Genomic DNA, 26,043 nt, shown 5'->3' with positions numbered 1-26,043 from the left:
TTCTAAATTTGAACATTCAGTTAAATATTTGTTCATTTAGTAAACATTAAATTTAAGGGTAATAATGTAAAAATTGACTTCTTGTTGAGATGGATAAATTAGGTTCATAAACTTAATACATTGGGTTGATCATTAGTGTGAATGCAAAGAACTAAAATTTGACATTATTATTACCTTTAAATTTAATGTTTATTAAATGGATCTGAATAATCAAATTTGTATTACTCGTCTATCAAAAAAAAAAGAAAGAAGAGAATAAATTCGGCTAATCTTCTTATACCTTTAATGAAATCCAAAATCAATACTTAAGGGACCACTTATGGTCAAATTAAAAGTCTGAAATGAAAATTAATACTCCGTATAAAGGTTAATAGTCAAGGGACTATTTACAATCATTATTGTGTGGACAATGATCCGGACCACGGTCAAAAAACACATAAAATACATTATTCTAACTAATAAAATATATTATTCTAACACATAAAGTATATGATTATAACTCATAAAATACATTATCTTACCCCAAAAATTTTATTATTTTTGACACATAAAGTACATTACTCTAACTCATAAAATACATTATCCGATCTTACCCTATAAATTTTATTATTCTAACACATATAAAGCACATTATTCTAATAAATGCATGTAAATAGTCAATTCTTGGGAGGCTACTGACTTTATTTCAGAGTAGTAGAGCCAATTCTTGGGAGGCTACTGACTTTATTACAGAGTAGTAGAGCCAATAACTACTTCACCGAGGCTCAAACTCACAACCTCCCATATGGGAGTCCAACCCGGGTGCCATCTGAGCACAAGGTGCTTGGCGAAGTGTATACAAATTAAAGTATGCAAATAATACTATTCATTTTGAAATACACTTATTGTGATAATATAGTACATGTACTCTCAAATTTTACTATTTGATCGAATTTTACTATGTGGTGGACAATGATAAATTACTTTTTTTTTCATGTGATCGAGTTCTAATACAAATGTCTATATCAATATTTTGTATGTGGAAATAAAAGTTGGGCGTAGAAAATGAGAGTACACATAGGGTGTGTTTGATAAATGGTCGTTAGCTGATTATATTAGTAGGTTTAACTAGTTGATAACATTAGCTGATTGTAGAAAAACATTTGGTAAATTAGCTGTTAACTGATTATATACAAAATGACTTTATAAAAAGCTTATCAAAAAGCTACTTTGAGCAACTTTTTGAACTTTTTAGCATTTTAGAGCAATAAGTTGCTACAAAAAGTTAATTCATTAAACACTCATATTGATTGTTTAACCAAGTCAAACAGCTAATAATAAGTCAAATAAGCCAAAATTAATTGATAGACTAATTATTTTTACCAAATTGACAGAGGCCCTGTTTGGTAAAATAGTTAGCCTATAAGTTAATTTTAACTTATTTGACCACTATTAGTTTTTTGATTTGGTTAGAAAATGAATATAATTGTTTGGTTAATTAGCTCTTTGTAACTTCACAATGCTAAAATTCAAAAGGCTACTCAAAGTAACTTTTTCAATTAATTTTTTGAAAAAAAAATTATACCAAACAGCTATTAGCTAACAGCTAATTTACCAAACACCAACTAACCGGCATTTACCAAAGAGGCCATAGTATTTTCCGTCAAAAAATCTCATGATGCATCATGCATCCTATACAGCCCAATTGCATCTTCAGAACTGATTCAAACAGTACTTTATAATTGGGCCCGGGTAGAAATCTGGCCCAAGTAGCACTAACTTACAGAAGAGAAGGAGAAGAATAAAAGTTGAGCGAGAGCGAGTGTGTCTGCGATTTCTCATCTTTCGGACACTATGACTTAGATGAAGAGTACTTGACTGTATTTTCTTATTTTGGAAGGCAATCCAATATCATTTCCAACTACAATCCAAAGTGAGTTTCCGAACTGCTTTATTTCCTGTTCTTTTTTATTTTTCTTCATAATCTTTCAAAACTGTTCTCCATCTGGCGTAGAATACGAAGATAATCTTGAGTGTAGTTAGCTTGATTTAATTGTTTCTCTAAGTAAGCTATCAAGATTCATTCATATTCTTTTCACGCAATTATCACTTTCTGTATGTATTGATGAGATCTCTTACAATGTCCGTATTGATTACGATCTTGTTGCCTTGCGTTAATGTCGATGAGCTTTGTTTGGAATTGAAATTTTTTATTTATTGTATATCCTGTTCTGTGGATTGATTTGGATGATAATACAGCTCTTTTCCTTTCTAATTATAAGCACGATTCTACTGGCCTAACGATCTGACTACGAAATGCTTGTCTTAACCGTACTATCATTTTTACCTCTTAATGATAATGCATTGGCCTTAATGAACTGTTAGGATATGCTCTTGTATCATGATTTGATTTGTTTTATCCCATCTAAGATGACATGATTAAACTTTGCCTTATCTTGTATCTAAACTGAATGGTGAACTGAATATGGTGCTTGATAATCGCACATCATATCATGAAACCAAATGTTTTCTTGAGTTTGTACCAACATATTTCATTTAATAAAGTGAAGTTATTTCAACTTACAATTTTGGTTGTCATTATGATCAGATGGGATGCTATTGTTGGACCACTCTCTTTGTTGTATTCTCATGTCTGATTGGAATGATTGATGCTAGTGCTGGTGACATTGATCCATCATATAGGTAATACAATTATATATTTGTCAAGGCTACTTGTAGCTCCCTTTATTAAGTTTGATGTTTCGACAGGGAAAAGTGTGTGTGTTGTTGGGGGTTGGGGGGATGTAAACCACACAGTATGGCGATTTCTTTGTCCTGTGTGATGAGGCAGTTGACATTCTCCCCATATCAGGGCTTGTGTTTCAGAATGCGAATTGACTGGATGTGCTGGGGGAAACTGTTTTCCACACTGCAAATTACTTTCAGATGGTTCTTCCATTGGTGGTACTTGGTACATGCAAAAACATCTCTATCTGCAGTGGAAACAATCAGGCTGCAAAGGTGATTGCCGATATCAGTGCATGATTGACAGAGAAAAGGAAAGAGCAGCACTTGGTTCAGAACCGGTCAAATACCATGGAAAATGGCCTTTCAAACGTCTCTTTGGGCTTCAGGTTATTGGTTTATGAGTTTTATAGGCTTATAGCTGATCACCAATATAGAAGCAACAGGTATGCAATTTTATTATCAATCTGAAGTATTGTCTTAAATGTTTCAGGAGACCGTCTCTGTTGCATTTTCGGTGCTCAACCTTGCAATGCATTTCTACGGTTGGCTGTCCTTTTTCAAGCTTATTAAGTACAACTTGCCATTTAAAGCTGACAAGAGGCCATACTATGATTATACTGGCCTTTGGCTCATATATGGGCTGCTGGCTATGAACTCATGGCTCTGGAGTGCTGTTTTCCACAGCAGGTGAGCTTTTATTCATGTTCTTCTGATGCTTGTTGGTGGTGGATTCTTAGATTCTATTTCATACTTTCTTTTAGTTCTTCCCGTACATCAAGTTGATTGTATGGCCTATTGGCCAGGTCAAGATGCTGGTGTCTCTGTCCAGTGTTGTTTTCATAGATGAATCTTCAGCATTGTGGTTTAACTACTGCGTTGAATTTCTGCATTGCAGAGATGTGGATGTTACAGAAAAGTTAGACTACTCATCTGCAGTTGCCTTACTTGGCTATTCGCTTATTCTGGCTATACTAAGAAGTTTCAATGTGAGGGATGAGGCTGCCAGAGTGATGGTTTCTGCCCCAATTCTTGCTTTTATAACAACCCACATACTTTACCTGAACAATTATAAAATGGATTATGGTAAGTGTCTCGGTCTTACTATATTGAAAATAATTACAGCTTTTGTTGGTAAATAAAATACAAGAGTGTATCCATTTTATAAAATAATATACACAATGTATCCATCTTACAACGGATTATGTAAAGTAGATCAGACAACAGCTATGAATATGGGGAAGGAAAGACAAAATAATGGAGGGAAGTGAGCTGAAATCCTAGGTGTTATGTCACCTGCCTATCTTATACAATTACTAGAACAAATGTGTTTTAAATTTCTTCCTGCTCTATTTCTTATGTCTCAATTGATATGAATTTGTTGCTATGTGCCAGGATGGAACATGATGGTCTGTGTTGCCATGGGTGTGGCTCAACTTATGATTTGGGCAATCTGGGCAGGAATGAGTCGTCATCCTTCTCGATTGAAGTTGTGGATTGTTGTGATTGGAGGTGGGCTTGCAATGCTCCTAGAGATTTATGACTTCCCTCCATATCAAGGACTTGTAGATGCACATGCTCTTTGGCATGCCACCACAATCCCCCTAACTTACCTATGGTGGAGTTTCATCCAGGACGATGCCAAGTTCCGAACATCTAACCTCCTCAAGAAGGCAAAATAGTGTTCCTCCAAGGGGCAATGATTCAACAAACAGTCCAAGCATTAGTTAGCATCACAAATTTTAGCAAACTTACGAGATTTCTTTGCTTATTTTTGTGAATGGAGGATGTTGTAATATTTTTTTTGTTTGGTTTGGATAGGAGAAGAACCTAGAATGTGCATGTTATGTTTGACACAAGTGACATTTCCATATCCTAAAGCTTTTTTAAAATGCCACTTTAGTATCCCCATCCAATCCAATGCGAGGGGAAAAACAAGGTTGTCCACTTGTCCTCCCTGGCCAACCGAGAAAGAAAACAAAGAGATATTATGGGAGTACACCGAGACAAGACACCAAAGGAAGCTGACAAAGAATTTTGATAGATTTGAAACAAAACTATGAACTCAAAACACAATATTAAGCTCAAATCTTACTCCTGAAGTCCTGAACAAATATACTGAATTATCCCTACTCTGCTACTCGAGACATAATTTAGTCATTCATATCACAAAAAAAGCTTAAGCTAACTATAGATGGAGTTGAAAGATACGTTTATAAGATTAGAATGTTATCAGCAAGTATGATGTCATCTGATTCACTGGGGCAGGCCGGATTCACAAGCTAACAGTCTAGTATATGTCTAGTGATTGAAGGAGCAGATGATACACCTCTCTGGACAAGATGTAAGGCATCAATAGCTAGAGTTATTTACATTACATTACATTACATGCTCCTTCTAGTGTTGATCTGAGTTATTGCCAAAATTTTGATTTTAGTTTTGGATATCACTACTTATTTACTTTGTGACCATTTTCTGTTAATTTAGTTTCATGTGATTTTCACCCATCCATCTTCTACATACTTGTGTTTGGAAATTGGAAATGGTTTGCAGATTTGTGTTCGTTAATTCAGTTCATGGTATCTTATGTCATGCTCAACTCATATATATATCACTGCCATAATTTCATTACTAGTGGGGAACCCACTTAGCTTAAACGTACATACAAATGGAGTGGATTATATTGAATTGGTGGAAATTGGGCGGCCGGAAAACATATATCATCTTAGCTTCCACCTCCGATTCGGCCGGCTGATCTTCCGATCCTTAACATAACCGCCATGAATCAAAAGCTGGGATTGGGTTGCTGGGTATGGGTTATTCTTGTTTTAGCATTGGTTAAGGTCGATGATGGCGAATCTGCTTTAACTCCCCAATGCTTAGACTACATCCGAAAACTAATACCTTGCGAGAAGTTCTTGAGCATCGGCGGCACTGCCCCAAAACCAAGCGTTTCATGCTGCAATGGAGCCAGAGTGTTAGATAAGTTTGCTGCTTCGTCAAAACGCAATTACAATACCATCTGTCTCTGCTACAAAGACGCCCCAAATGCTTTCCCTGTAGACACCAAAAAATCCAACCGCCTTCCAACCTTTTGCAAGCTTACAACAACTTTGGTCCTCAATCCTAACATTACTTGCCCTCATAGGTATTTTTCTTTTATATATACATTTCTCTTTTATACATAATAATATATGTATCTAATTACTTAGCTTGATTGTGTGCAGTGCATGAAAGGGTAGCCCAGCCCAAAATCTCCAGGCCTAGCTTGAAGATTATTTGCAATTTGCAGAATATTGATAGTGATGAATTCTATTCTATATGCATAATGCATGCTGGATTAGATAGATAACGGTGTTATGTATGTATGAATGAACGAATGTATTGTCTCATTGTTACTTAAACTTTGACAGTTTAATAATAATACTAATAAAGAGATATTTTTTCTCTAAATTATATTATATTATAAATAAATTGCATACTAATAATCCAATTACAGAGTAAAAAGCATTAATATTTATATAGTCCGTATACCGTATTAAATATTACTGTAAAAAAAATAAAATCATAGAAACGCGAGGCAAGAAAGAAAAAAAGTTGAAAATAAGCCGACAGGGAAGGAGTTGAGGAAGTCGACAGAAACTGCGACGGATGAATATGGATCGAAAAGATAAACAAAATCCACAAGGTATGTTTCACTCCGATCAAAATTCCATCTTGGAAATCCCCCACTTTCGTCTTCAATTTTTTTTTACCATTTGCAGGTCAAACAGCTCGGATTCTGGTAGAATTTTTGGAAGCTGCCATCACCTCCGTTATCTTCCTCAAAGGAGTCTACCCAAATGGTAAATCATTGCAGTGACTTTTCCCTCTCTTTCTCGCCATATTTAATCTGAATAAATAATTAAGGCAGGAATTTTGTTGGATTTTCAGGGGCGTTTGAGAGGCGGCGTTACATGAATCTTGTGGTGCATAAAGCTCGGCATCCTGAGCTGAGAGACTATATTCACTCCTCTGTCACTGGCCTCCTTCCTTTTATCCAAAAGGTTTCTAAATTTCATGGCTAGATCAGACTTCAAGTTTATTTTAGAAAATAGTAATGGTAAATTTGGATTTAGGGACAAGTGGAGAGAGTTGCAGTTATTTTGTTTGATAGCAAAAGTGTTCCTTTTGAGAGATTTGTGTTCAAGATAGATGTGAACCAGTCTTATGGTTCAATGGTGGAAGAAGCTGAGCTGGAGTTCTCACTTAGGTCTTTCTTCATCAAGCTTCCCATTTCACAATCTCTGACCCAGACTCTTCCTCAAGGTATCAGAATATCTTATCTATTTTATCTTGTCTGCTATACCTATCTATGCTCTTGTGCACAAAACATTTTCATTATCCACAACTATAATTTAGTACTGTACAATGGCTTAAAAATAGAGTTTAGCAAATCAAGTACACAAGTAATTAAAGATTGATAATAGTCCAAAACTTGCATGTACTAGCTGAGACCACCCATCTGCACCATCTTCCAGACTGTAACTTTACTTAAACCCCTGTCTTTCCCTGCAGGAAACTACATTTTTAGTTGGAACATGAGAAACCATAATGTTGAAATTCACATGTTAGAGTTGAAACTTGAAACACAGTCGATATTTCTGGTACTTTGATCTAGGATGTTTTGATATTTTATGTGATAGTTTCTGTGAGAACTGTGTAAATTTGGCACAGATGTAGATGATTTATACCAAAGATGGTCTCAAAACCATTTTGCTTCTCAAAATTTGGTTATATCTGGTGATCAAGTTATCGCCTTTGATAGATTGCAGGTGGGAAATAACAGCTTACTTTCGCTCTCTCCCGCATAGTAGTACAAGTAAGGATGCAGGTATATGGGTTCCAACAGACACCAAGCAATGGCAACAGCCTCCGCTGATTATACCTATCAAGTCAATGAGGATTGAACCTCTTGGAGTGCAGCTGTATGTAGAGCATCCAACTCTCTATGAACAAAAAATTTAACAAGGGATCTTCTCTCTGCCGTTTTTCTCAATGTCATTTGATTGATATACAATGTTGAGGCATTTCAAATGGCTGTAAGAAATTGCCTTTTTTAAGTGGCAATTGCCAGGTCTTAACCAATACTACAAAACAATGATGTTGCTGAAATGTAAACTTGCAATCTTTTTTTCTATCTCCCAATTTGTTTTCCCTTGGCCATCTAGAATTAAGATGAAAACATTATCTCAAGAAATGTCTATCTTGAAGTGACGGCCCATTGGCCTGAGCATTTAACATTTTGGCACATATACTACACATACAGGTGGAAGTAATTGCCAAATGCAGATTGCATACATGAACTGAGAGGGATATGCGGATATACCTCACACATTTCATTATGATAATGTGAAGGTGGGCCTAGTCACTCCATTAAAGCCCAAAAAATTAGATTTTGAAAAGATCATTCAATGTTTCTTGCAGATCATGATTTCCCCTACTGTTATGGCCCAGTGGCATTAATTTCTTGTGTCTTGTTCCTTCATGTTGCTCTCTTAGGACTGAAAGACTAAGATACAGAAATTTGTCTGCAATGGTGGACTGCTATGGCAATAAACAACTCTGTCAAACAATATTTTTTCCCATCCCACAAAAAAAAAAAAAAAAAGCATTCATCTTCTTCTAATCCTCATGAAACATGCTACAGTAGTCCTACATTTTACCTGCATGGAATAGTGAGTAAAACTTGGTGGAATGATTATGGGGCAGATAATTATGCTTGTCAGGCAGAGGTGAACTACATGCTTGAATTGACATTTTGGTTTATATTATCTAGGAACGGAGGAGTGGGGTTTTTTTTGTGTGATGAGATTAAACATAATTTACAAAGCCTGACCCATCTAACAAATCCTTGTTGAGCTGTCATTTTGTACATTGTGTAAGTACTGAAAATACCAAGCATGTGAGATGCCTGATGTGCAGGGATAAGCGTATGGATACAAGAAGTTGTGAAAGATTGCAGAAATGAAAAGCTTCCGTTCACGGCAAAAGTGGGCACTATTGTTTGGTAAAGCATCAGGTTTGATTTCCATCTCCAGCTTGAAAAGTTATTGGCATATGCAGGCAGGCAGCATTAATGTGTGTGTGGACCATTCCATTCAACTTGTGAATTGTGATTGATTGAATTGTCAACTTATTCTAGTCACTGTCACAGATAGTGATAAATCTTAAATTAATAATCTTAGCCCAATTAGGAGGACTTATGTATGTGAAACATAGTTTGCCGGCCAACCCATGATTATTAAATGTTAAACATGAATGAATGTTGAATGTTGTTGTCAAATCAACCAAGTTGGGTGAAACTAGAACAAGAAATTCCACCTTCTAATGTGTTTATGAGAGGAGCATTATATTTGATGGGCACTGGGAATTGATTTTAGGAGGAAAAATGTATGTATATGGTCCATGGGTGGTGGGACCAAAGCTTCTGTATTTATGCATCAAGTTGTTGACAACACAAAAATTATAGATTTCCATATGGTGATCATACCAACTATGTCCATTTACTTGGAGTATAGTGAGGGGTGTGGTGTCACTTTCACCTCTCTAGTCCTTGTACCATCCACTGTTGGAATGTACAACTTTCAAAGGAAAAGGGGGATGGGAAAAAGCATAAACATTTACAAAAACATAGGACTCTTTTATCTACCTAGTCTTTGATAGGGATTATTACATTTAGGACTACTTTTCCCCTATTCTTTAACCTGTACTTGGGACCAACCAATGTGTATAAAAAATTGTCCATTTGTCCTCTGTTAGATATCATGTGTGCCCACTGCCCACTGCCCACTCATTATATATCTCATATCTATCTATCTATCTCTCACACCCCAACCCCAATCAGTACTTGCTTTGTCTAAAAGTGTTGTGATGTTCCTTCTTGTCTACATTAGGCACCTTAAAAAGCTTCAACCACACTATAAACAATAACATAAAAAGTAAAGCCAAACCACTCAAACATATTTTTTTTTGTTCAAGTAAATGGGATGGATGAGTGGGAAGATAGATGATGAGTGTTAATTAGCAGCAACCAATGAGAATCCCATGGCCAGTTCTAATGCTCATTGTGCTAAAAGTTATAGCTGATAGCGATGACACAACTATATTTTATATTTACGTAGCAATTAAATCCACACCGGTATTAGGAATTATTAGGAAATGAAGGGAAATTAGGCATACCACCACAATCCTATCCATCCCCTAATAAATGAGGGCACTGTGTAAGTGGGGAGGCTGCTGATGTTTACAGTTGAGTTGTTGGCTCCAGCAGCAGTGCACCACCAATATGTTTGAAACAAGAAAAAAAAAAAAAAAAAAAAAAAAAAGTAAGAAAGAATTGGAAACAGCTCTTCCATTCCCTGAATATATGATATGATATGATATTCTTTAATACCAGATTTATAAAGTTTCAAGTGCTTGACTGATAGTGGGATGTGGGGGATGTTTTTCTGATTCAAGAATGCAATAAAATTAACAAAAGTCTTTAGCTTTCCCCTCACTCCACCTTTCAACCACATTCATTCCTGTAAAGTTGCTCAGGATATATAGTCATAGAAATTGTCAAATAAAGTTGCAGTAGATTGTATTGTGCAAGATAGATAGATAGATGGCTCATCATCATGCATCCTGTTTGTTTATTGCTAGAGATGAGATGAGATGAGATATGGTGGCCTGGAATCTTTAACTATTGAATTGGCTTTAATTTTTGACAGTCCGGCCAGGATGGATTATTATCACCCATCATTTCTGTTACTTTTTGTCTGTTTCATAGGCAATATAGTGTATGTAGCTGTTCACTGCAGGCATGCAACTGGACAACTACCAATAACCCTTTCCTCTTTTAATTATTCTCTTTAATTTTTACTGTGCCTGTGTGGTTAGGTCTGCTCACTCTGCTGTGTTCAATTTGAGAACTCTGAAGCCAAGGAAAGCAGTTGAGGGAGGGACCACTGCACCACCACCATCATAAAATTAAAAAATAAAATAAAAATTGGCAGTGGATGAAAAGTTAAAATTATTGATTCCAAGATGATAGATATATAGATTGAGTTGGGTGGGTAAATAAATATGTAGTGCTGCCTGAGCTGATAAAAGGAAAGGAAAGGTTCCAAAAATGTATATAGTAATAGTAACAGTAACGTGCATTGTACAGTGGGATTCCTTTGCTTTTCCCACTCAATGAAATTGGGGATATCAATCTATCTATCTTCAAGCTGGACAGCTAGCCAGGACAATGTGACATGTTTCACTTCACTTTACACTCTCAACCCAATACATACATAATAATAAGGCCTCATTATTTTATTTTTTTATTTTAAATGCACCGCAAGCTCGGGATTAAATTCTTTTTCACAAATCGCATTAGAAAGACTCTGTATGATGAACTTGATTTGTGATTTTTAAAAACTCCGTATGATAAAGCATTATAATATATATACATATAGATTATTATTTTGATTAGCAAATTAAACACAAACTATAATGCGGTCCATGTTAACAACTGTTTCTAATAATTGTACTTAAAATCAATTATTGCCCAACATCATTTCTTAAATTACGCTTATTTAGCACGTACAGTTTTCAGTGGAATTATTGTTAAATGTCACATGATCTGTGAACAATAATCATCTTATGACTCTACATGCGCTATGCCCCATGCTCCCATCTTTTCTTTTTACTTTATTCATAATGATGCTTCCGATCACTAATTCCCACGATTATTTATTATTATTAACCTAATCTAGACGGCAGATTTGTAATTTAATGAAGCCATATTCTATGGTCCTACCTCCACTATTATATCAAGTTTGCAGATAGATATCAATGCCTTAAATAATACGGAGTACTACTTTGATTTATTTTATTCTTCAAAGGTTGAATATTCAATCTTAAGGGTCCCTACACTCCGATTCGACAAAGCATTTGGGAAATGACTCAATGGCACAACAAATATGACCAAATGTCGGTGCACACAAGGGATCTGTTCACTTTAGACGAAATAATACTACTTTGATTTATTTTATATAAAATATTTGTCAATAGTAAAGTTTTTCATAAAATATCCTTCATCCTTTGATTTATAAGAAAATCATCATTTGTCATTTTTATTATTATAAGATTTAATGCAGATTATACTTGTAAAATTAGACTCCTATTAACAAGAATGCCTGGCCTGAATTTTTTTAAGATGATGCATTTAAAAAAAAAATAAATTATTATTACATCCAATGGAGGGGAACAAAAATAAATTATTTGATCTTTAAATGGGACTACGCAGGGGCATCGAAATCACGTGTTTGGCCGGGAGTCTATGCCGGACACAAAGAGACAGACGGTCCGGATCTTGTGGGGTCCATGTCCACTAATTTTTAATATCTCTAAGACAACCTTTTCCCATTTTATTTTCATTCCCAGTAAGGTTTTTTTTAAAAAGAAATATATATATCAGAACATGTTAGTCACGCTTATATTTTACGCTACCTTAAGTTGTTCTTATACTATTTATTTAGATTTACTGAATATGTCACTTTAAAAGTTGACCAATCATTACACAAATAAAATTGAATTACAATAATAAATATAATTTTTGATAAGCATGACCAAAATATTCATAACACATAAAACACAACCCCCAAATTTATAACTGATGATAGTGTTTTGAATTATTAATTTAAATAAATTGATAAAAAAAAAAGTATAGTCAATTGAATATCAAACTAGATCCCTTAAATCAATGAAATTAATTACAAATCAACGTTCTAAAGCACAAGTTTCAAATTATTATGAAAAACGCCCCCTTAATATTTGTACAAGATCTTCCCGTTGTGTTCTCCAAATTTCATATTGTACTGAATTGGGATTGATCACTTGAACCGATGTCAAATACATAATAGGCGATTTCAAATCTAATCTAATATTTTCTTTTTACTCGGTATTAGTTTATTTTCTTTAAACTTTTTTTTTAGTTTCCAAAATTGACATTTGTATTGTATATTGGTTTTAGAACAATTTTTAAGTATATAAATTTTATTTTATAATATCATATTAACTATATAATCTTTAAAAAAGGAATGCTTTATTAAAGAAATAGGAGTGAGAAAATGGAGCATTAATTTAGTTTGTTGGGTGTTCGTAATCCAACCAAACAAGTTTGTTTTGTTTTTTGCTACCTCGTCATTCAATGCCGACTTTGTTGCCTGCTCCCGTCGTATTATGGCCTCATGGGCCCCACGTTATACGCTTCGGACCTACTTTATTATCACCAACTCACGAAGACGTACCAAATTAATTTAATCATAACAATTAAATGAAATGAGACGAAATTAAGTTTTGGATGAATCATCGTAATATGCCCTACAAATTTTGGCCGATTCATTGGTAATTTCAACAATGAATTCAAAGTTTATATTTTCATTCTTGTATTTTTACCATACGATTGATGGGGCCCGCAATAAATCCAATAATCATTCATTTTCTTACTTTAAAATTAAAAACTATAGAATAATCGGGGATAAATATTGAAAACGGTAAATGCCCTGGAATATATATATATATATATATATATATATATATATATATATATATGAAATAATTGTTGGAGGAAAAAGATGTTTGAGATCCAAACAAGAAGTTTTGGTATGACATGATATTTCTAAGTAGTTGTACCTATAGTTCTAAGTAGTTGTACATATAGTTATAAGTAGTTGCACTTAGGTGTATGAATGTTTGCGAGTGGTTTTTAGGGGTATTACTATCCGCTGAACTCAGATCAATGAATATTAACAAGGCAAAATTACATGCACTTATAGGTGAAAGTAGGTGCACCTATAGTTATAAGTAGTTGCACCTATTGTTATAAATAGTTGCACATATAGTTATAAGCACACCCAGATGCATGAATGTTTGCGGAAAATGAATGATAACAAGGCAAAATTACTTGCACTTATAGGTGAAAGTAGGTGCACCTATAGTTATAAGTAGTTGCACCTATAGTTATAAATAGTTGCACATATAGTTATAAGCACACCCAGGTGCATGAATGTTTGCGGAAAGTGAATGCTAACAAGGCAAAATTACATGCACTTATAGGTGAAAGTAGGTGCACTTGTAAGTGATTTTACTTGCACTTCGATGTTCAATTATTTACGAAAATACCACCGCATTTTTTTTTAAGTTATTAGATCCGGACACGTGTCGCGCGTTGATTCGTTCGCATTTCCCTCCTGAGCACTTATTCGCACCTGAGTGCATCCCTATATATATATATATATGAAATAATTGTTGGAGGAAAAAGATGTTTGAGATCCAAACAAGAAGTTTTGGTATGACATGATATTAAAGATGGCATTGTTAAGCATTATCTGTGTCCAAAAATAGACATGACGAGTCCTCTTTTTCTGTGAGGCGCGTATAGTATGTAGGGAATCTCTTCTGAAGTGGATATGTATTGCATTATATGATTTGCGTGCATGCATTCTTCAGATTCAAACAACCAACACTATATATATATATATATATATATATATATATATATATATATATGTTGCATGGAGGCTTGCACCATTTCGTGTCAACTTCTGCTTCATTTCCCAGAACCACCATCTGCCCTGCCTGCATTTTGCTTTCTTTATATTTATATTTTTAATTATTATTATTAAATATAGAAAAATGGCATACTGTCATTATCAATGTATTTATGTACGTAGCAGATTGCAATAAAATATATAACGACTATTATGGACCAGATTCTTGTTCTGATCATATCACTGTACTCACCCCTTAAAACAATCAACTCATTAATTGATGTCTGATCTGATCTGAAATCAAAACTTTTCCATGTATCCAACATTGGACGTAATTGCCATGAATTTAAAGTTCAGTCAATTTCGGCAACTTTTATATATCTAAAATGAGCAAATTACACTTTTGGTCCTATAACTATTGGGGGTGTGTTAATTTTGGTCCGTGACTTTTAAAACTAACAATTTAGTCCTTTAACTATGCTTTTTTTAACAGATTTAGTCCTCCCGGCCAAATCACCGGTGGAAATTGGCCGGAAAAATTTAAACCTTTTTAAATGTTTTATTCATGAGCGTAAAATGGTCTTTTTACGTAGTTGCTTCTTCTTCTTCTTCGCGTAGCTCACTACCGAGCCACCATTAACCCACCGTCGCTGCTCTTTCCGGCAATAGTCACAATGAAATCGGGCTTCGTTACCACCATATCTCATCATCTCGAAAACCGCATCAAAATCGTCGTCATCCTCATCCTGAACTCCAAAGTTCAAGTTGATGGGGCCCTTATGTGCCTTGGAGAACGTTGTCGCAGTGTGGTAGCCGGTGAACTGTTGCACGACAGCCTGGAAGCTCACGTTGTCGGCGTTAAGATGAGTGGTCAGAGTTTTCTTGGAGGTTGTGCCTCCGCACTGGTTTCTCTACGCCGTCGTTTCTTGGGCTTAACTCGCTGTCGGAACTGCTATGGCTAGTAGTGCTGGTCAATACAGCAGTGGCGGTGATGGGTTAATGGTGGCTCGGCGATGAGTGTGTGAAGAAGAAGAAGAAGCTACATAAAAAGACCATTTTGCCCTCATGAATACAAAATTTAAAAAGGTTTAAATTTTTCCGGCCAATTTCTACTGGTGATTTGGCTGGAAGGACCAAATCTGCTAAAAAAAGCATAGTTAAAGGACTAAATTGTTAGTTTTAAAAGTCACGGACCGAAATTAACACGCCCCCTATAGTCATAGGACCAAAAGTGTAATTTGCTCTATCTAAAATTCATCTTAGCTTTCAAATCTAAAATAAAAATTAACAGCTATGGAATATAAAAATATCAGAATGACTTTATATATATATATATATATATATATATATATATATATATATATTATGTAAATAACCACTAATGGGGTACGTTGTAATAAGGCATCTTGAGTGGCTTAATATAATACTTGTCATAGTCTCTCTAACCAGCCAATCGATACTATACATGTGTAATACATGCCGGTATCCCAATATGTGTCCTTAAATCTGTCTATATAAGGCACATTTATTACTAGAAAGGGAGACTTTGGGTTTGACGACTATTCTAGACCTTCTCGACCCGTCTATTCATAGAATCGGTCTTGGTCCATGCCAACCCAGAGAACCGCTAATTAAAATGTGGTGTTAAACATACATCATGAATCATATCAAAGTTGTATATATGACCATTTTGGTTGAACTCTTGATCATCTTATACTCACTAATGAATACATTTTTGTCCCCTACTTTTTATCTGGTAACATAATGTAACCTCTATATGGTATTAAATTTAAAAGAATTAACTAGGTGCTGGAAATAATGATGGACTTAAATTATTAATGTGCTAATTAAACACGAATTTAAGATGAAAACTAGTACATTATTGTAGCTTGTTGAATGGGGATGGGAGGCATTAATGATTAATTAAAATAAAGTGAGGAGAAGGAAAAGGACAAGTACTATACGTATTGAAAAAAGACCACAGGGTGAGTGAGGTGAGGGCATCATATTCATATCCCATCAATTCAACCACACCACGGTGCATCATATCATGCATGCAATGGGACCTTCACTACCGGACCCCGACCGTTTCCTGCACCGTCACTGCCCGGTGGAGCACCCTCTGCCACCTTCAATTCCTTTATTTTAATTTATACCCCATTTTCATCTTTATTATTTACTATAATCCCACTTAATTTATATATTAATTAGTAATTGATACGGAGCAGTATTACTTTAGATAAAAAGATACTTAATTGACATTATTGGATATATAATATAAATAAATAAGAGATGATGATCTCAATCCCAACAACTAACCTAGCTATCTATCTAGGTTCCGCCGCCTCCCTTAGCTTAGCTTCTTCCCACCGTCTCATTTCTTTTCTTAATTTAAATTAACGACGAGTCTATGAGTCGCCGTCTATCTTGTCACTGTCCATATACAGTTTACGCCATTACGGAATCAACGAGTTTTACGTTTCTTTCTTTCCTTTTATTAATTTTTAATTTTTTTCCTTGACTTTATCTCTTTATTGATCATCATTATTATCAGAGTTTTGGCGGGACTCTCACCAGTCCAGCGGACCACCACAAGACTCCACGCCACACACCTCACCTCTCTTTTAATACATTCATTGCACTGGCCCTACCCTGCTCTCTGCTCCGCCCTATGCTTGGCCCCATTCACCACTCTATCCGCATTTTCCTCTTTATCTTTATTTTTTTATTTGTTATTGCACTGATTTCATTCTCACCTTTGCGCCACAACAGCGACATTTGCGCGCGACCTACGTGTCAGCTTTTACGCTGCACGTGTCATTTTCACTCCCCACAGTTGACTTCACGCTCTCTCACGCATCCGCACCCCACGCCCCGCTCCTCCTCCTCCCCCATTCAATACTACAGTGCGACTTTACTTTTCAGTTGAAGCATAAGAGATTTGGCGTATACGCACCACCGATGATGATAATTTGATCTGATCTGCTGCTGCTGAGCTATTGAAACTTGTTTAATTCACTTTTTTATAATTAAAAAAAATAGAATGAAAAAAACTAGATTAGATTAATTAAAAAAAAAAAAAGGAAAAATAGAATGAATGTATGATCGAGTTAAACGGACATCCCGTAAAATTCTGTTCGATAATTGAAACCAGAATTTGCAAAAATCTGATCTACAACTCAACTACTGATGGAGTTTTGATTTTATCTAAGAGGAGAAATTGACGCGAAGACTAGCATTTTTGGTGGATTTACAGATTGGGCAAGTGAGGAGGGAGGAACCACAAGCAGTACAGAGGCAGAGATGCCTGCACGGCAAAAGCAGGACGCACGACTCCGCTTTCCCACAGTTTCTGCATAATCTGCTGCTGCTGCCGCTGCCACTGCCATTATTCTCGCAACTTTGACTCTTTCTTCCACATACGTCGCCGTCGTCCTGGAGATTGCCTCTATCCATTCCTACTTCCGCACCGGTCTCTGCTAAACTGCACCCTTCCGTCTCAGCTTCGACGCCACAACCGCCGGCGTGATTGCTGCTGCAACACGATTGCGCATCATCCATCAATTCCGCCCCCGCCTGCCCTACCCTTACTCCGCCATTGCGCTGCTCCACGTCCTGAACATGGGCCAGGACTTGTTCCAGATTGCTCCGTAGAGCGTTGGCTGTGGCTTCGTTCGTCTGCGCCAGGTCTCTCCATATCTGGTTCTCTATGCACAGAGACTTCACTCTCTCTTCCAATGCCCAATTCAGTTTTCCGATGTTCTCAATTTCTTCATCTTTCGCCCTCAATCGCTTTCGGATTCCTTCTTCAACCACCGCTACAATGCTCCTTGCATATCGCTTTCGTCTCTCTTCAATTTCCATTCTAACCTTCTCCATCTGACGCACAATCATATACACACAGTACAGTTCAATACAAAACACTTGCAAATTATAACAAATCAAAACAGTAATTCAAAAAAAAAATCGATAATAAAATATTAGAAAACTCGCTTACATGTTGAACGATGAAGCGATCGACCTCTAACTGCTGTTGTTGGATTTGCAGCGAAATATCTTCGCCTAAGAAACTGAACGAACCGCAACGGTTACTAGTGTTCTGGAACGCCGGATAACTGATCAACGGATTGGCTTCCTCCCGTGACCGTTTCCGCGACGGCGGAAGACCATAGGTGAGGCCGCTGTCGGACTTCATTGCATTCTTCGCTGGAAACGAATCGATCGCCAAGGAGCAGTACATGGGGAATAGCGGTTCCGCTATTGGGTTCCCCGATAAGGGCGCCGTTCCATACCCCACCGCACTGGCGGCATAAAGATTTCCGTTACCTTGAATGTCATTCATTGTTTCTCTGCATCAAACAAAACCAAAACAGTAAATAAACGCATCCATATTTGAAGTACGTGTATATATACAAATCCAAAAGATAGACATACCTACTGGTGAGAAGCTGGGCAGGCAAAATATTGAGACGTCGGGCTTCAACAGCCATGAGGATATAATAAGCATGCGGTTATATATCTATATTTGCAGTTTCAATCGGGGAGGGGTTGATGAGAGCTGAGGGGGAGAGAACGAACGCATGCAAATGCGATATTGTGTTTGTGATATAGGGGTGGGGTTTATATGTTAGGGGTTTATTTGGCAGATTTTGAGAGAGAGAGAAAAAGATAGATGTCTATAATATATGATAAATTTATAGAGGAAGAGAATTTGTAGCTTTATTTGACGGAGAAATGGTGTCTATCGTCAGAAAGTGAGGTTCTCATTTACTTCCTCCTTCCCTAAATAAAGAAATTAAAGGGAATACTCCATTTGCGGGTGCGTTTACCAACTAAACAAATCAAATTTTAAAAATCAGTGAAAAAAAAAAATGAAGTTAATGTAGACGGTCATAAAATATATTCAATGAATAATATAATATTATATGCAAATTCTAAATTTTGTAAAGTAATTACTTTGTTGATCAATATCACAATTTTATAGGCAATATGGTTACCACCGTAATTTAAAAATATAAATTTGTTTACCTTTTTAAAATCATTTTCTTTATTTATATGGTCATCAAATTTTGGCTAAAATACTCATCAGAATAACTATATATGAGAGGTTATTTAATTTTCAATTTTTAAATTATAATGTAATAAATAGTTTATTATTAACCAGATTGGTTCGTGTGAGAGGTCATGCACTCTCATCTCTTAAAAAAGATCAGAAGTTTGACTCCTCTCTCATATGAAAAAATCAATTTGGCTTACATTTTGTTTTTTAATTGGACCGACTTGGTACAAATAAAAATTAATCTGAGTACGGTATAAATTTAAAGATATCTCGTACAATGTATATTAGCTAAATCTCAAAAATTCCGTGCTTATATCATTGCTCAATTGAAATTAAAAAATAATACCCGGAGTAATATTTTGATCACCCCTATCGGATATATATCACTTTTTTAATAAAATTTAATGATGAATGAAACGGTTATCCAAGATTGAATTTAGCGAGTAAAGCAAAAAAGGAGGGGTTAAAAGATAAAAAAGGGCAGAGTAAGAGTAGGGGATGGGGCGTAAGTTTCCGGTGTTTGGGTTGTCACTTGGCAGTTTCTTGGTTGGAGGACATTGTGATTGTGGTAGTGGGCCCAATGGAACGTTTTCCTAAGCCTATAACTATCCTTGCCGCGTGCCTATTTCTTCTCCTGCACTAATCACTATACAACCTTTTTACCTTATTATTTTCTTTTCTTTTCTTTTTTTCTCACTTTTTACTCTTTTGAGATTATTCTCATCATTAATTATTCTTTTATTATTTGTATTTTTAGTGTGACAATGAATATGTGTATTGAGTAAACACAACTCATATTATTTTAGTACAAAAATTATATTTCATTCACTTAATAATTCATATTGGGACATTATTCTTTTATTACTAATTTTTAAATTAGTATTTACTGTTAGTATTATTATTATTATTATTGTTATTATTATGTCACAATTGTATTAGTCAAAATATTATTATAGAATAGTGTAGTTAGTTTAGATTTTTACTGAGCGTTATTTAGGAGTCTATTTCTGATATGCTTGTAACACCTATTCTATTGGTTAATTGAATTTCACGATTCACATCTCTCATCTTTACGTGTCAAGTTAAATAATTATAAATTAGACAATAAGAGTTTAATTTTGTAAAAACAAATCAATGTGAATTTAGATTATTTTCACGTTGATATGATATGGTGAATGATTAGGAGTGAGAGAAAATAAAGTGGAATCCCCACAAATCTAATGAATTGGTGTGAATGTGAAAAGAGGAATCAAAATGTAGTGGGATTAATGGTTGGTTTGGTGTCACCTCTGCTTTGACGCCATATGATAATAAATAAATAAAAAGGAAACACTCAAGTACGTGCTTGGGTTGCGTTCAATTTTTTGGCGTTTGTTTGGCCTACATATCTATGCCCTCCAAATGTGCTGTCCAATTTGTCACGCTTCGATTTTATCACCATCTCTATATTCATTGTTTATGGTACAAATTTTTGTAATCAACCGAAATTAGCCTATACTTTTAAATTAAAATATCACTAATTTGATCCCAATTGTAAATCAAAAATTAACTATTGCGATCAAGTTGTAATTTTTTTATACAAAAAAATATTTATAGAACATAAAAGTAGTAGATATGATATAGTCAGAAACTTAGATTATTAAAAAAAAAAAAAAAAAAAAAAAAGTGAGGCAGGGTGGCAGTGGGCAGCAGTGCAGAGACAGGGTTGGTTGTTGATTACTTACAGTCTTACAGTAGCTGCGAATTGAATAGAATAGGGAATAGGGAATAGGGAATAGGGAATAGGAAATGCAATTATGAAATGGTCAAGGTAAAACCTTCATTAAAGCCATTATTAAAGGCCACACCCCCCATGGCAGCCATGCATACTTTAATGCCCAACCCTCTCACACCATTATTATTATTATCATTTTTCAAACTCAATAACTTATCTGCATTTACCCACTCCCTCTTCATCTCCATTATTATTATTTATTATTTATTCCTTAGTTTACCCACCAACCTACCCATCTACATCCTTCTTTTTTTTCTTTAAACCACACAAAATGTATCACTTGATCAATTCTGCCTCCCTTTTATTTTTTAATTGCCGACACACATGTACTAATATAATCAATTTGTAGAGTACGTATTAGTACTCTGTCCGTATTCATTAAGATTAAGAAATCCATGCATTTTATCACCTTTTTTTTTTGTTGGTCACCTTTGAATATATAATTACATGTTTAGATCTTACTAACATATATTTGTACGAATTATTTATTTTAAGAAAATATTTTGATATTGTAATAAAAAATAAAACGGGAGGCGGGAGGGTATCATGTCATGTGTTATTGTGGTTCCCCTGTTTGAAGGGCAAACTTGGATGGGTTGGGATTGTTATGATTTGTTCCCTTTTTTTTTTTTTTTTGGTTCTTTTTAAACCAAAGTTAAATTGGAGTGCACGTTGTCACGTGACCCACACACCTTACACCTATTTCATTCACGCATTTTTCATTTCTCCTTTTCTCTTCCAATCTAAAAAAATTTAAAATCATTATTTTAGTTCAGTCAAACTCACGTCTCGTGTGCCGCCCCAGAATTAACCATGCGTGGTCGGTTAACCTGCTTTATATCCCCCCTTTATTCTATGATCTTCACTGCTACTTATCTATAACTTCTTTTTTTTTAATACTACTTAATATATTACAATGCATTATCTGTCCATACAATCATGTCACTCGACCATAAAGTCTTTGGTTACTTATCTATGACTTTTAATAACATTGATAAACACATGATTGTGACAATAGTTTTTGACTGTCTTAATAAGCACATTTAACACCAAAACATATAGAAGAGGAAAAGGCCCAGTCTTACATATTACATTTGGGCTTGGCCGGCCTGCATTTCCATTTCTCCAAAACTTTCATCATTTTCTTGATTACAAATTTATAACACACATCACAACAATAGTAAGCAGGTAATAGATCACCATTGGAAGTCTAAACCAGTAACCACCTTGCATCATTATTCCAAAATTTTATATACAAAAAAAAAAAAAAAAAAAAAGGAAGCTCTCAACCCTATCTAATACATCCTGATCAATTGATACCTAAGGTGAAAATACAGCAGCATGGATTTACACAGGCACCCTCATTCTGAGAACTCCGCTGATGGATTCCTGCAAGAACAAGTCAAAAAAATCAGATATCAATTGGCTAAACTGTCGGTAAAGAGACATCACATGGAAAAAGAAATGGGGGAAGAGAGAATGGAAGAAGTGAACAAAATATTTTCAATTATATATAGTCATATGTTGGAACATTCAATTGCCTGCTTTAAATTTGTCAAAGATAAAATGTTCCCGTCACTTCACCTGAATGCAATTATGCTCTTATTATCCAGTTCCCCACCACCAAGTTTCCGTTTTTGTTAAGAATTATGTAATAACTGATAACAACACACAAAAGACTTGGCACACAGCAATTGCCATATAAATGCATGCATAGGAATGGAGCAAGTAATGTATTAATCAAGAAGACAAAATGAGGGAGTCACAGTTACAGTTAGGAGGAGGAGTGTGTTGACTTGGCTCTCCAGTTTCGAGTAGACTTAACTCCATATCATGGGTTGCAGACCAACCAGGTTCATATGTTTCAAGAAATCCAATCTTTGCCTTGTTTGGAAGATCATGTGGATGAGCAAATGGAACTCCGGGTGGCCACCCTATCTCCATCCTTACAGATGCACATGGACTGTCAAGGGACTGAATATGATTCTCGCAATCCTTCAGGTTGCAGAATCTCAGCTTTATGCCTTTCTTATCAGCAATATCTTGAACCCTCTCCTTCAGAACTCTCTGTGCCTCTAGCCGCAACCTCTTTGAAGGAGGAAGAGGTTTAGATCTTGAGTTATTCTTCCTTCTCCTTGTCTCAGGTGTCTTCATAGATCCTGTACCAGCATTTCATTGATCCAAGGTCCTGTCGTTAAAAGCTTCTTACTAAGGAATAGTAGACAAAAGAAGCAAAGCAAGTTGGGTTTAAACGTTAAAACTATTGTTTAAAAGAAAAAAAAATTCTAAATCTTTCGAGCTTGTCATCATTTCATCTTTCCATTTCCATATTTTTAACCAGAAAACATCATTTTTCTTGTCCTGAAAAAGGTGGTTTGCCCTTAAGTGTCAAATATAACTGTGACACTGAAGTTCACAGCTGAAACCAAAGCTACAAACTTCCCACAACTTAGACTCATTCCCGCTTCTTTTTGAGGCCATGTCACTGGGGTATCCAGACCTTAGGCTTGGAGATTAACTAATTCTCTTGTCAAATGTCAATATAGACTCATTTTCCATATAAGCATAAATAAATCTGGTAATAGAACAAGACCTCTCTATTATTTGGTATATTATGATGTTCATCTAATAAAAAAACATGACGTCTGGTGGGTGCAGACTGGAGAAATTGATTTAAGACCAAAATTGAGGAACAAGCAGTTAATTTCAAAAGAATTTGTTCCTCCAAATTGTAAAAGATTCCAGATAGAAGTTACAAGCAGGTACAAGAGAAAGCCCTATAAGAGATATGCCAAAACTTTTTAAAACATAAACAAAATAACAGAAATATTGTATTGATGAAATACTGGAACTGCTACATACCATCTTGTGCAGTGGGAAAATTGAAAGCGGGAAAGTTGTTCCTATTGAGTAGTTGATCTGTTGATCTCTGCATGAAGTCATCTACAGGTACAGGAAGCTGAAATTGAGCTTCAACACCATAACCAGCAGCTTGCATCTCGGAACAGTTCAGACTGGTCATGGATTTAGGCATAAGTTTAAAAGCCAGAGAACATCTTCCATACATATGTCCCTGTAGATTTCCAATATCTGTCCTATGAACAGCAGTGCTTATATTGCCAGCAGTTGCCTGGTACAAAGCAAGTCCAGTAGTAATAACTGCTTCTTGGGGTCCAAGATCACCATCCACAAGAACCCAGTGACCATGGAAATCTCTCACATGTAAGCCTGGCTTGTCTGTCTTGACAAGTGTTAAAAGGCTTCTATCAATCTGATGCTCGTGATCTGAGAACATAACTAACTGACCATCCTCTTGAGTTGTCAGATTATGGTGCTGAGCACTCTGAAAAGACGGCCTTGCATGACATGAAACAGATAAAACTGAGGATGATATTTCTCGATTTCTCAAGGGTACATTATCAAGAATTTCAGTAAAAGGAGAGCTGCGAAGATTTAAATAGTAACTAATGGCATCCAGTACATATCTTGCTGCTTTGCCAAGTAATGCAAATACATCTGTTAAACCAGCTGGTGGAAATTCAACTCCATTGCTTGGCTCTATAGGAGTCAGTCCTGGTCGAAAATCATACGTTTCTTGCCATAGTTGAGGATCTGCACGGTAGCCAGAGGTCTTGCACCACTCCCGCGAATCATCAGGATGAATCACATCTGTAGAAGGATAGGAAGGCTTTTGGTGGAAGTAGAGTCGGGCAGACTCAAGACAAGACCTTAAAAGAGCACCATCACTGGTAGGTAGCTGGATAATGGCAGCCGAGTAATGAGCTAGTGATTGGGATAAAGTTGTAACCGATAATTTATAGGAATCAGAAGGAAGGCCTTCTGATGGAATTAGATCAACAAGCTTGATACGACCCAGAGTTGGCAGGTCATTGCCTGCCATGGAAATTATGGAATACTCTATAGATGCCAAAATAACCAGTAGTAGAATGGAAAAGGCCAATGATGTTCTCTACCAGCTAGTTTGAAGTATCATCAATAGCCTTTCAGAGGCAAAAAGATATGCCTGTCAGTTCACATGGCAAAAAAAAAGAGTAAAATATAACCACAGACCATATCATCCAACCATCTATCAATGTATAAAACTGAGCACACATACATACAATAAAGATTGCAACTTTCTTATGGAATGATACACTCAATAACTTTGCCCGTACATAAAAAATAAATAAATAAATAAAAATAAAAAAAAAATTGCCCAAATATCCCAGAAGAGTTCTTTCTATGGAAAATACATAGCATTCAACAACCCAACCAACAGAGACAGGAAATCTGTCCTCACTACCTCTCTTGGAATACTAAATAGACCGGCTCAACAACAGTACCAATATTAGCAATCAAATAATTAAGCTAAAATAAACTCAACCAATTTATTTTCACACAACACTATCAAAAGGAAAAAAGAAAACAAAAAAATAAATCTACACTCGACTACTTGAGATAATTAAAGCTATTAAACATAGAACATTCATAACCAGAGAGGCAAACCAGTCCAAACTTAACCAAGATAGGTAAGGAAAAATCAAACAAAAAAAAAAAAAAAAAACAAGATAGCAAGTCATACTAATCAAAAAAATCCATGAATTCTAAGCACATATAGTTACTAAAAGTAAAACAAAAAGGCGACCCACTGAACTCCATAAAATTTCACCTTGGGGCTTGGAGACATCTGAAATTCTGAAAATAAAATTTGCGATTTTTATCTTTTCTTTTCTAGATTATGGAGAAATTATAGAGTTACCACTGAAACATACAGAAAATCCCACTACGTTAAACTTACAAGCAAACAGATTGTACTGCTACTGCCCGTTGTTTCGATGCTCCTTCTTCTTCTTCTTCTTTTCTTCCTCAAATGAGTGAGAGCTTCGTCTCTGTGCTCGATTTTACTCACAACAATAACGATT

At 35.5% G+C, this 26,043-nt stretch overlaps 5 protein-coding genes across 13 annotated transcripts; 3 read left to right on the top strand and 2 right to left on the bottom strand.

Moving 5' to 3' along the window:
* The first annotated feature begins 1,798 nt into the window (after positions 1-1,798).
* LOC109178271 (post-GPI attachment to proteins factor 3) lies at positions 1,799-4,621 on the top strand. 2 transcript variants are annotated; one of them, XM_019327889.1, is made up of 6 exons: positions 1,799-1,912; positions 2,588-2,682; positions 2,852-3,113; positions 3,218-3,414; positions 3,623-3,810; positions 4,120-4,621. In XM_019327889.1, the coding sequence occupies exons 2-6, from the start codon at positions 2,588-2,590 to the stop codon at positions 4,404-4,406; spliced, it is 1,029 nt and encodes a 342-aa protein (XP_019183434.1). In that variant the 5' UTR covers positions 1,799-1,912; the 3' UTR covers positions 4,407-4,621. The 2 variants fall into 2 exon arrangements, with proteins under 2 accessions (XP_019183434.1, XP_019183435.1); XM_019327890.1 differs by lacking the exon at positions 1,799-1,912 and adding an exon at positions 1,960-2,044 and having other exon boundaries at positions 4,120-4,611.
* Positions 4,622-4,934: 313 nt separating this feature from the next.
* Positions 4,935-6,149, top strand: LOC109178274 (non-specific lipid-transfer protein-like). Its single transcript, XM_019327893.1, has 2 exons — positions 4,935-5,872; positions 5,952-6,149. Exons 1-2 carry the CDS (start codon positions 5,505-5,507, stop codon positions 5,956-5,958), a joined length of 375 nt encoding a protein of 124 aa, XP_019183438.1. The 5' UTR covers positions 4,935-5,504; the 3' UTR covers positions 5,959-6,149.
* Positions 6,150-6,282: 133 nt separating this feature from the next.
* LOC109178273 (DNA polymerase zeta processivity subunit) lies at positions 6,283-7,825 on the top strand. Its single transcript, XM_019327892.1, has 5 exons — positions 6,283-6,412; positions 6,489-6,569; positions 6,658-6,770; positions 6,843-7,032; positions 7,532-7,825. Exons 1-5 carry the CDS (start codon positions 6,376-6,378, stop codon positions 7,729-7,731), a joined length of 621 nt encoding a protein of 206 aa, XP_019183437.1. The 5' UTR covers positions 6,283-6,375; the 3' UTR covers positions 7,732-7,825.
* A 9,565-nt stretch (positions 7,826-17,390) lies between these two features.
* Positions 17,391-19,021, bottom strand: LOC109178344 (probable BOI-related E3 ubiquitin-protein ligase 3). 2 transcript variants are annotated; one of them, XM_019327984.1, is made up of 3 exons: positions 18,723-19,021; positions 18,286-18,637; positions 17,391-18,167 (listed from the first exon to the last, which is right to left on the bottom strand). In XM_019327984.1, exons 1-3 carry the CDS (start codon positions 18,776-18,778, stop codon positions 17,496-17,498), a joined length of 1,080 nt encoding a protein of 359 aa, XP_019183529.1. In that variant the 5' UTR covers positions 18,779-19,021; the 3' UTR covers positions 17,391-17,495. The 2 variants fall into 2 exon arrangements, with proteins under 2 accessions (XP_019183529.1, XP_019183530.1); XM_019327985.1 differs by having other exon boundaries at positions 18,286-18,640; positions 18,729-19,021.
* Positions 19,022-22,184: 3,163 nt separating this feature from the next.
* LOC109178347 lies at positions 22,185-26,043 on the bottom strand. 7 transcript variants are annotated; one of them, XM_019327993.1, is made up of 4 exons: positions 25,920-26,043; positions 23,984-25,145; positions 22,888-23,280; positions 22,185-22,510 (listed from the first exon to the last, which is right to left on the bottom strand). In XM_019327993.1, coding segments are annotated over exons 2-4 (1,434 nt in total). In that variant the 5' UTR covers positions 25,023-25,145; positions 25,920-26,043; the 3' UTR covers positions 22,185-22,508. The 7 variants fall into 7 exon arrangements, with proteins under 7 accessions (XP_019183538.1, XP_019183539.1, XP_019183540.1 ...); XM_019327994.1 differs by having other exon boundaries at positions 22,894-23,280; XM_019327995.1 differs by having other exon boundaries at positions 22,947-23,280.

Source organism: Ipomoea nil, unplaced genomic scaffold (genome assembly GCF_001879475.1).
Source record: "Ipomoea nil cultivar Tokyo-kokei standard unplaced genomic scaffold, Asagao_1.1 scaffold0813, whole genome shotgun sequence".
Lineage (NCBI taxonomy): Eukaryota > Viridiplantae > Streptophyta > Magnoliopsida > Solanales > Convolvulaceae > Ipomoea > Ipomoea nil.
The sequence above is the reverse complement of the archived record's forward strand: the minus strand, read 5'-3'. Positions and strand labels throughout refer to the sequence as shown.

Coding starts and splice junctions, on each gene's coding strand:
- LOC109178271 (XM_019327889.1), top strand. CDS start 2,588: ATGGGATGCTATTGTTGGACCACTCTCTTTGTTGTATTCTCATGTCTG. Junction 3,114..3,217: donor AACGTCTCTTTGGGCTTCAG/GTTATTGGTTTA, acceptor TAAATGTTTCAG/GAGACCGTCTCTGTTGCATT. Junction 3,415..3,622: donor AGTGCTGTTTTCCACAGCAG/GTGAGCTTTTAT, acceptor TCTGCATTGCAG/AGATGTGGATGTTACAGAAA.
- LOC109178273 (XM_019327892.1), top strand. CDS start 6,376: ATGAATATGGATCGAAAAGATAAACAAAATCCACAAG. Junction 6,771..6,842: donor TCCTTCCTTTTATCCAAAAG/GTTTCTAAATTT, acceptor ATTTGGATTTAG/GGACAAGTGGAGAGAGTTGC. Junction 7,033..7,531: donor GACCCAGACTCTTCCTCAAG/GTATCAGAATAT, acceptor CGCCTTTGATAG/ATTGCAGGTGGGAAATAACA.
- LOC109178274 (XM_019327893.1), top strand. CDS start 5,505: ATGAATCAAAAGCTGGGATTGGGTTGCTGGGTATGGGTTATTCTTGTT.
- LOC109178347 (XM_019327989.1), bottom strand. CDS start 25,022: ATGGCAGGCAATGACCTGCCAACTCTGGGTCGTATCAAGCTTGTTGAT. Junction 23,281..23,983: donor TTTTCCCACTGCACAAGATG/GTATGTAGCAGT, acceptor ATGCTGGTACAG/GATCTATGAAGACACCTGAG.
- LOC109178344 (XM_019327984.1), bottom strand. CDS start 18,778: ATGGCTGTTGAAGCCCGACGTCTCAATATTTTGCCTGCCCAGCTTCTC. Junction 18,638..18,722: donor GCCCAGCTTCTCACCAGTAG/GTATGTCTATCT, acceptor TGTTTGATGCAG/AGAAACAATGAATGACATTC. Junction 18,168..18,285: donor ATCGCTTCATCGTTCAACAT/GTAAGCGAGTTT, acceptor ATTGTGCGTCAG/ATGGAGAAGGTTAGAATGGA.